The sequence below is a fragment of the Phalacrocorax aristotelis genome, chromosome 1 (genome assembly GCF_949628215.1).
Source record: "Phalacrocorax aristotelis chromosome 1, bGulAri2.1, whole genome shotgun sequence".
Classification (NCBI taxonomy): Eukaryota; Metazoa; Chordata; class Aves; order Suliformes; family Phalacrocoracidae; genus Phalacrocorax; species Phalacrocorax aristotelis.
Window position 1 is genome coordinate 119,832,363 of NC_134276.1, and position 10,542 is coordinate 119,842,904.

The 10,542-nt window shown below is 39.3% G+C and overlaps 1 protein-coding gene across 2 annotated transcripts in view; it reads left to right on the forward strand.

Annotated features, from left to right (window-relative positions):
- PROS1 (protein S) overlaps window positions 1-9,238 on the forward strand; it is a 33,888-nt gene extending 24,650 nt beyond the window's left edge. Inside the window, exons 12-16 of one of the 2 annotated variants that reach the window (XR_012662281.1) lie at window positions 934-1,102; window positions 2,630-2,778; window positions 3,624-3,837; window positions 4,926-5,079; window positions 6,801-7,419. Coding sequence is in view for 1 of the 2 variants with exons in the window: in XM_075103410.1 (XP_074959511.1) it covers window positions 934-1,102; window positions 2,630-2,778; window positions 3,624-3,837; window positions 6,801-6,946 (678 nt within the window). In the remaining variant the exon portion in view is untranslated. Of the gene's footprint in view, window positions 1-933; window positions 1,103-2,629; window positions 2,779-3,623; window positions 3,838-4,925; window positions 5,080-6,800 lie in introns of both variants that reach the window. The other variant, XM_075103410.1, reaches the window with a different exon arrangement.
- The last annotated feature ends 1,304 nt before the right edge of the window (window positions 9,239-10,542 follow it).

Sequence of the window (10,542 nt, forward strand, 5' to 3'; positions counted from 1 at the left end):
GAAAATGAAGATCAGGTTAATTAAACCACTTTTGAAAATAAACATGCATGAAGCTTTGTAGTCTGTCTTCAGTTATAAAAACACAGCACTTACAGTCTAATCTTTCATGATTCTGTAGCCTGTTTCCTAGCTGTAAGATTTGCTAACTCACCACCACCTCTGCTGGGAGAGGACTTCAAAGTGATTCATGTTTCTGCTGCTGGCTTTTGCTAGGCTCTGAATAGGTATGGAATTCACTGTGGAGGCAGCACTATGAGCTTTCATTTTTAATAGATTTTATAATAGCCCAGGACAGACAAGGCCCATGATTTTTCCAGTCTTCCATCCTCAACAGCTCTATCTTACACTGGGGATGGTACAGTCAAGTCGTTGTGACTGTCTGCTTCTCAGTCCAGGAGCTCTCGAACTAATTGGCAGTCTAAGTAGAGAGGCAAAACAGTAACTGTACAGTAGATGCTACACTTTTTTTCAGTCTATATTTGCACAAAAGTGAAGCAGAGAGAAAAAATATGAAGCAGAACAGCATTCCCTTACCCAATAGAAAGCAGTTGCAGAAGTTTCTCTCTACCTTGGTACAAGGAGAAGATGAAACCTTGCACAAGCAACAGTGCTAGTGATCATTGTCTTTCAACTACAGAAAAGTTGTTGCGACCTAAACAAAGGGACAGCGTGAGCTGTAAAAATTGAAGCAATCTATTTTGTACAGATCATTGGTATCAAAATGGGAAGTGTTATTAAATCAGAAGTACTTTTTGAAGATTGAGTTCATAAATGCATGCCATTTGTTTTCTCCCAGCATCAATGCTGTAACCTGTAGTATTGATAAAGCTATTATTGACTACCCAGAAATAAGCTGACGTGTAAAGTAACGCCTTATTATTAACATGTTTAAAACAACTTTGAATGCAAACCCCTAGTGCTGTAATTCCACAGATTAACCCTCGGCTAGATGGGTGCATTCGTGCCTGGAACCTGATGAATCAGGGACATTCAGGTGTAAAAGAAGTCATTCAAGAAAAACAAAGCAAACACTGTTTAGTAGCAGTGGAGAGAGGATCCTTCTACCCTGGCACTGGAATGGCAAAGTTTCAGATAAACTACAGTAAGTATATTTCTGTCTGTTCCTATATTTTTTGCTGGACCGGCGATAGAACTGATGAATAGTTAAAAGAAAGAAAGAAAAAGACACACACAAACTAAGCTATACACCATAGCATCCAGCAATAATTCCCATAACTTCTGTTAGAAATTTGCTTGAATGAGAATTCTGATCCAATTGGTGTCATCCATTTAATTTCTGAAGTGTTTTAGGTTAGGAAGGATATTCTTTATTTGCAAAGGATGGGCCCTGTTGAACACATTCACTTTCCAGAGATCTAATTCTGTCCCTTCTTCATCAGTGGGGAAGGCTATCCTATTACTGACAGAAAAAGGCTGGGGATAGAGAAAAGGATCACTGGTGGTTTTGTGTATGCAATTCTGCTTTTAAACAAACATCCTGTGTAGAAGTTTTAGGCACATCTCTTGCTCCTTCCTGAACCCAGAACTTTCTTGCCTAACCTCCTGCCCTAATTTCAAGATTTCCAATCCAGGATCTCCTTGTATGCACGTGAGACCCCAAAATCAGACATCTCTTGAGCGTTGTCCGAAATCCTATTGTCACTATACTCTTCCCCATCCCAAATGCTATGTTACCCTTCATCCCTGCTCTGATCCCCAATCCTTTTCATCCCAGGATTTGCTATTCTTTCCCAGGCCTTTCCTAGCCCACTTCAGAAGATTTCTCCAGCTTTTTATATTCTCTGCTTCCAATGAACTTTCATAAGCATTTCCTATGCCACTCAAGTGTCCTCAATTTTTCTCCCATTCATTCACTAACACCATGCTGCCATGACTCCTCCTGACCTTTCTGTTTTGGGCTGCTGTTATGACTTCACCCCCTCCACTTTCTGTTGTCACCCCCCAAATCCGAGAGGCTGGCCGACATCCGCTGCTACCCTTCTGTGAGCTGTTACAGCCCACTGTCTTCCTGCCCATTTGGCTTTGTGTAGGACTATAACCTCACCTCATATTTTAGGATTTCTGCTTACTCAGGAAACTACTAGATTTGAACGGGGAGGCAGGGTGGGAAGACACAAAGATGATACAAAAGATGACAAATACCTCTTTAAATAGTAACTTTTTACTAGCTGCACTATGAATGCATCATATGAAATTGTATTTGTGCCATCTGCATACCTTATGCACCTGTATATTCCCATTTTAATAGTGGAACTGCTTTGGAATTTAGAAGTGTATGAGAATTGCCAGTCTTCCACTCAGTGGCAGCAATTCATGAGTAAATTAGGTTTTTGGGTATAATTTTGAACTGACCTTTAACGAACGTGGCACCTGTTCCATGTTAGAATGGAGAAGGTAGCAGAAAAAAGAAGACCAATAAGCACAGAGGATTAGGGAAGATGCAGGATTAAAGTTTTTGGTTTTCTAAAAGTTCCGAAGTCCACTGTTCTTCTGGAGATTAGTACTAATTTTTCCACAGTGGGAATAGATTAAATACTAATTTTTAGCACCATATTAATTTTTCATTAGCAGATGGATTTATTAATTTCAACTATTCTTTTTAAAACAGATAATCTTGACAATGCTGAAGATTGGCTAATAAATGTGACTATGACTATTCGCCCATCCACAGACACTGGTGTTATGTTTGCCTTGGTTTCTAATGAAACAGTGCCTCTTGCTTTGTCCATAGTGGACTCTAACTCTTCTGACTCACAGGTGATCTTACAATTATCATAGCAGCTGATATACATATAAGTCAAACCTCTTGTTTTTGTCTCACTTAACTTACTACTCCATTTGAGAAAAATCAAACTAAAAAAAGCTACTCACACTTGCAGTGGAGCTGGTAGGCTGAATTAATATTTTGAAGATCACTTAGATCATACAGTGATGTGCAGAAAATATTACTATTAACAATTGCTACAATAGTGATGAAGCACTAAGCGCTCTTATGTCAGGTACTATCCATTACATCATGTCTTCTTTAACCTTTCCTTCTAAATGCACAGAGCAGGAGGAGGAATATGTCAGAAGTAGGATAATGATATTATAATAATGGCATCATGTTAATTTCCATTTATAAACATACCTTTTTGACCTTCAGTTTACATTTACATCTGCTTACATCAGGCATCCCACGATAGAGCATGATTATACACAACAGCTAATTCATGCTTTTGCCTGAAATAAGAACCTATAGTGAACACTTGGTTACCTTTGAAGCTGTAGCAGTATTCCTTTTGCCTTTAAGAGAAAAAGGCTTTAATCTCAGAAACACAGCCAAAGTTGTTTGTTTTTTTTTTTTCCTTTTTTTTTTTTCTTTTTTCCACAGTGAACATTTTCACTTATGAATTTAAGAATATAAATGAAAGGCATTCATCACCAAAGGTGATGATTATTCATCAACTTTGGTAACTTTCCCAACTTAAGGTACCAGTTTTTAAAATGTGGCTCTAATATTTCCTTTTCTACTTCCAAATATAAAGTGTATCAGAACTAAGTAACATTGTGCGTTAAAGTTACATGTGACATCTTTTGTGACCTACCATTCTTCCTTTTAGAAAATCATTGTGACCATTGGAAACATCACTGTTGCACATCTGGAATCAAAGAAGTTATGTACACCCAGAAAAGTACTGGTTGGACTTGTAGTAACCAAACAGCAACTTGAACTGTCTGTTGATTCGCACACTGACAGAAGCAGTTCAGAGCAACTGTCTATCCTGCATCAAGCAATGACAGCAGATGTTGTTACCTACTTGGGCGGCCTGCCGGGTAAATTATATTTCTTTTCATTAGTTTGATTATTTGTACAAGCCTTGATTATATTCAGCCTTACCCAAGGTAGAAGAAGACTACAACTGTACAAAAAGAAACAGGTCTTTCTCCCTCCCTCCCCGCCCCCCCCCCCCAAGTACTTCTTGTTTCATCCAGTCTGTTTAGCTTTTGGGGAGGCTGCTTTTCAACAGTAGCATCATTAGGCCCATTAAAAGGCATAAGTCTATCTATAGAGGTTTAAATTTTTAAATGTCTTGATTTTTTGAGCAGGGGAGGGGTGAGCATTGCATATTTCTGAAATGCCACCAGCTGGCACAATTTAGGAACTGCATCAAGCATGTAAGAAAAACCAGGCATTTCTAAGTAAATTGTCAGAAGTGCAGAAGTCAGGAATATGGTTTCAGCAATTAAACTCTGGGCAACAGATGACTAGCAATCTTTATGAGACAGAAAGTGTGTTGAAACAACAAATATCTTGTTTAAAGCAAGCCACAAGTGTATCCCCAGTCTTAAGACATGTACAAGCATTATTTTGTACAGGAAGTATAGACATGCTTGTCTATAAAATAGTTTGACTTCAGGGTGAATTGTGAAGAAAAACAGCGTTGCCACAGATGAGGAATTTTCAAAGCCTAAGATCCTCAAACTGGAAAACTGGTAGAGGAAAGACACCGTGGTTACAGCATTACTGCTGGCAGAGCTTTTCTGTATCCTCTCTTAAAGTTACTTTAGGGAGAGTAAGTCACTATTCCCAAGGAAATTTTAAGAGTTTGACCAACAGTGTCTTGAATTGACATCCATTTTACATGTAGGCTGCAGTGTCATAGCACTGCCCCAGACATAGCTGGTCTTTATCTGTAATGTCTGTCTTCTGCAGGAGGCAAGGGTCCACAGGAGTAGAAAAAGGGGAGGAACTGCATATCCATTGGAGATGATCTCTTTAGGCATTTCTTCCAAGGTAGTGCACACAGGGGAAGTTGGAATTATGGTTCCATCCTCTAGGCTTGCTTGTCAGAATAGAAGCAAGGTGTTTAGGGCAGCACTGCAGGTACCACAGCCTCTGTCTGAAGCGGTGGTTGCCTCAGTTTCCAGGCCCGTGTGGTGGAACTACTTGTTCTCTACAAGTCTTCATATGCTGGTAATCAAGGATGTAACAGGATTTAGACACCAAATATGACAATTTCCCCTCTAACTTTGCTTTTGAATGGATATGCAATATCTTGGAAACCAGATAACCAGGTGAGTTCAATTCAAATTGAATGTATAAAATGAGAAGAATGCACTAATGGTGCGGTACCATCACACACCACAGTAGGTAAGTATCGGTGTTTTCATAATACCTGCTCACTTTTGAAAGAGATGAGGTCAGTATTTACTTAGCAGAGGTGAGTCAGTATGTTAACTGAACTACAGTAACTTAACTAAGATTCCGATCGTTTTTTAGACTAATTTAAATATCACAAAGAGGTCTTTCTGGTACATTGCCAGCCACAGAGTAATTGGCATCTGAAGAGCTAAGACCTTGGCTTCAGTCACGCATCCCAAATAGACAAGCAAGTATTAGTTACTTGCTGCTTCTTAAAAATAAGTGTAATCTCTGTTTTAAAAGGCATCTTCAACAGGCAAACATTTTATAGAAAACCAAACCTCTGTATGTGTAAACAGTTTCTAATTAGAGGTCTCAAAAAAGCAACCAAAACCCCCACGTTATCCAAAGGAGCCTCTTCCACTCTGTTACCAAAGAGAGAAAAAGTAATATAGGAAAACTACGTTAGGTCCCTGTGTACATCTAGTTTGGCTTGCAGCATTGCATTTACTTACTCTGACTCACCCCTGAAAAGCCTCTGGGATTACTGAGCAGTATAAAAAGGTAGGTAAGGATCCCCACACTGAGCTACAATGCACAGAGCTGTATGGTTAAAAGGCACCTAACAAAAATATACATTTCATGAAGACCAGAAGTCCCCATTTTTGGTATACATTTCTTCAAACCAGTAGCAGCGTTGGGAGTACACATCTTTGTTAGTTAATTCAGCACAACCAGCACAGGCTAAATGAGACTTGCACAGTTCTGTGATGGCAGCATTACCATCACTGGAGTAAAAAGAGCAGAAGGGCACAACTCTACAGGACTGTTTGTGCAGTACCTCAGCTTACAGCAAAGTAAAATCACAAGGAAGCAACATTTCTTGTTCCCCAGACAATCAAGTCTACCGTCTAGGAGGGACAGGATGATTAATACCTGAAAGCAGATTATGATTCTCTTCAGATCGGCTTCTAGGCATCCTCCTTCTAGTTGCTGAAGGTACCTGGATCACCTGATGCCTCCCTTGTAAGAATCCAGTTGTAGCCTAAGACCTCAGAGCAATGCCTCCTTTATTTTCCTGGAAGCGTATTCATGATCTGATGTTGCCATAACCCAAAGAGTACCTAAATGAGCAACCGATAAAGTGAGGCTTTTACAGAGAATTCACTTTGAAGAAGCAGTAAGGAAGCAGTAAAATGAGTGGAGTTCCCAGGGTCCCCTATTTGAGAACCTGCAGATTTGAATCCAGAGTAGCTTTCTGGCAAAGGCAAGATGTTTCTTTCTGTGACTTCCAAACCCACAAACATCTGTTTGTAGGTCAGGACGAGAACAGTGAGCTCCAGGAAGCAAACTATTGGTTCACTGTTAATACAGAAAATGCTACAGTGAAAAACATTCATGTAGTTAGGTTTCTGGATGGCAATAGACTTTTAACACCTATTTCAAACTTGACTGACCTTTCTCAGCTTTGCTGACTTTATCTCAATCTTAAAGAAAAGGGAGAAGAACTTGAGTGTTTCCTGTCAAATTGCTCTTTTCTTCCTTGGCTAGCTAATGGATGAGGAATGGAGTATTCCCCATGTTTTCGCTAATCTGAAAAATACATAAGCATTGGCATGCCTTGGCCTAATAAATTGAATGTGTTTCTGTGCAGATGTTCCTCTGGGTGCTACGTTAGTAACCGCTTTTTATAACGGCTGCATGGAGGTGAAGGTCAACAACAGACAGCTGGATCTGGATGAAGCCATTTCTAAGCACAATGACATTAGATCTCACTCGTGCCCACTGATTATGCAGTAACCATTCAATTCTTAATTTAACTTTTTTCTTTCAGATATAATTTGTGTAATTAGTCTCATGCCATAATGAAGCCTGTATTGTTTTATTCATTCAAGATGTGCCAGGAAAATAATCAACAGCATGTTTTTCCTCCCTTTTATATAGAATGAGGGGGGAAAAAAATCCCCTCTCCTCTTTTCAGCTGTAAAGAGACAATCAAGATCAAAAATCTGTAAGAATGTTCTCCTATTCATATCGGTGATAAATCTTAAAGCTAGATTTATCCTCCATGTTCATAGTCTGACCTTGATCTGTTTAGTTTGGAGAGAAAGTTCAGGAAGTTCTGTTTGGAACCATTTTTACTTCTTATTTTTCATATTTTCATATATCAGCACAAAGTTACAAGTTGAAAATTTTGGTAATGTATTTGAATCTAAACAAGACCAGTCTCATTAAACTTTTCCAAGCATAACAAATAAAGAGGAATCCCTACAGGTTTTGTAATATGTGCTTTTGGTAGAGGGAAAATACCCTGGAATCTGGAGCCCAGGCTCTCTGTCAATATGTTTACAAGTTGTATCAATATTGGGAAAGCAACTTCAAAACTGCAATGTTTTTGTAAGCAGCTCAATTTTTGAAACCAGCTCTGGTTATACTGTACCAGCTTTAATTCCTCTGTTTTAGGAACCCAGCTTTAGACTTCTAACAGAGTTCTGGATTAGATCAGGTAATTTACTTTCAAAGTGGGTTAAAATACACCCCAGGCAATTTTGGAAAACAGAGGAGTTGGCTTGAAAGAAGGAGCTCTGGTCTTCATCACAGGACATCAGACTGGAATTTGCTAAGTAAAGTTGAGAAAGTGCGGCAAACATTTCTTCCATTCGTGACAAATCTAGCAGTCCTCCATACAAGCACCCTCTAATGGTCCATCATCTTCCCTTTATTTAGGTCAACCTTGCATTCACAGAGCCCCAGAAGATATCTGTGAGCCTGTTGCAGTTGTGTTTCTGACATACTTGAAAGCCTAAATTTTGCTAGTAACGTCATAACGTAAAGCCGTATGCTGCTCAGCCGACTTTAATGGAACAGGTAATTAGAAAAGTAGAGAAAAGTATTGCTTTCCTCAGGTGTGTTCATTTCAAGCATTTTTAATATTTCTTTAACATCCTTTGAGTGTTCTTTCCACTACCAACCTCATTTTCACACAACCAGAAGCCTCCCTGTGCAGCTCACCTAGTGGTTTTGTTAGCCCCAAACCAAATAAATAGCAAGAGAATTGCTGTAAGCAATGAATATATACTCTCATCCATCAACCAGAGAGACATTTTTCTGCTAGGATTCTTGACCTGAGGTTTGTTTTCTTCTCTTGAGACACTGGAGTGGAAACGTATGTACAGAAGGATGGATTGTGACAATATGATTTTGAGGATTGCCTTTCTCCAGAGATACTCCCAGTGACATTAGCGAGGTTTCTTTCATTGTTGACTACTAACATTAGTACATTAGTATTGCAGAATCTGAACCCATCTTTCAACATTATTGCTTTGTCTGAGGTTATTGTTAACTCCACTTCCCACTTGCGTAATATAAGACAGGATTTGCTCTGACTTTCGCTCCAGCCAGCCTTAGTAAGGTCACCAAATCTGTCCAGCACTGGTTCATCCGTGGCTGCTTATCAGCAGGAATACCCTACTGCTGATACCCAGGGGCTGATTGGCAGGGAGCTACTAGCTTACTTTTCTTCTATGACGGCATGTAAAAAAAGCTTTGATTTTTTCAGACTTCATGGAGGGGCAATAACTGTAGGAAAGCATCCCTCCCTGCTCTCCCATCCCAACACACACATTCTTGACTGAAATAAGCAGATTTTTGCATGCAAGGTGGAGCTGAACTGGGACTTTTGACATCAAATATGTGTGATTACTTAGAGTATTTCAGCAGCACCCACTGAGTTCTGGAAGGCCTTTGGGTCAGCCTCTTGGCCTTGTACAACAGCCACAGAAATTATGATATGAGGAACATGAAGTAAAGTGTCAGCAGTACTCTAAATGCTTAGGTCTGCATGTGCGAACAGGAGAAGAAAAGGTTTGGTTTGGTTTTCAGGTTTTGTTTACGTGTAATAAATGGTAGATGAAATTAAAGACAAAAAAATAACTTAATTTTCCCCACAAAGACACCACTTCTTTTTGTTTTCATGGAATAATATTTTAGAGTATCATAGTTAGAATGAAACCTCTGCACTTTTTTTTTTTATGTAAAAGTGCCTCCGTATTGTAAGAATTAAATAAAGCAGCATTTGCAAGTTTCTTTTCATTTTAAGTTGTATTTGCCTATCTTTGTTCACTGTTACTGTGCAGGACTTGTTCTAGTGGTCAAGCGGCTTACTCTGGAGATTGCAGTAATCTTCAGCATCAAAGAAGGAATTTGGTTGAAATAATATGCTGTCCAAATAGGCATCCATATTCTCTAGATAAATTTTTAAGTTTATTAATTGTTTAATATTGCCTGAGGAAATCAAGTTTTGCTTAAAACTACATGTGGAAGAAAGAGGATCAGTGAAAATTACTGATTCCTATCTTTGCTTCTTTATCAGATGGATTTGATTGAATTTTTAGGCGTAATCATTTCAGCAAGGGCCATCCAGTGTTTACACAGAACAGCTGGACCTGCTCTGCGCGTTTTCAGCTCCTGTACACCAAGTGTTACAAATCAGCATGTCCTAATTTCTCTGAAAATGAAATCTAATCATGGAATTGGTTTTCATTTACACTAGAGCAGCCTCCTGCTTATATGCCTGATCTAAGCTTACTTTCCATGCTTTAACACCTGCATGTCTGCTGGTGGAGATAACTGGCTAGATTGTGTCTAAACACCTTCACTACCGATATTCAAGATCAGCTTTACAGCTGTCGAAGAAAGAGGCCAAAGTAATTTTCAGTCATTCTAGGCCTGCCTATCACTGAACACTGCACGGATGTTGGTCTTTCGATGACATTAGTCATACGTACGTGCTTAGTATTTTGCTGCCTCAGCAGCCTTGTTGTAACAAAATAATCACCCTGATTTGGGAGCAATTTCACATTTCATGTGCCAAAAAGAACAGTTACATGCAAAACAAAAAATTAGATACAAGGAAAACCAGAGGCGCTAACAACAGAGGGGTAAGGCAGGCACCCCTTTGTCAATAAAGAACTGAAATACTCGGACTCTGGTTTTGTGCCACATTCTTTTCCTGACCACAGTCCTGCAGCAGCCGTTCAGAGGTCAATGACCTTGGTTCCTGTCATTTTAGATAGCTTGTTACCTGACGCGTTGGTGCGAAAGTGTCAGCAAGATGGAAATACTAGCTATGATAGTGCTATCATTGGAAATCTAAACAAGCATCCAAACTACCTGCAAAAACTTCATAGTAACAGAGTTTACCGTTCATGTTCTTAAAAAATGCTTCCTATCCACAAAATTACAATACCCCCACATTGTTACACTGGTCGGACCCTTCTCCTCTAAGGGCAGTTACATTTCAATAGGAATATGCGAATAAGCAGCTAAGTCATAAGCTGATTCCGAGTAAGGGGGCTAGTATGTTGCTTACAGACACTTGTAGTGACTCAATGCGG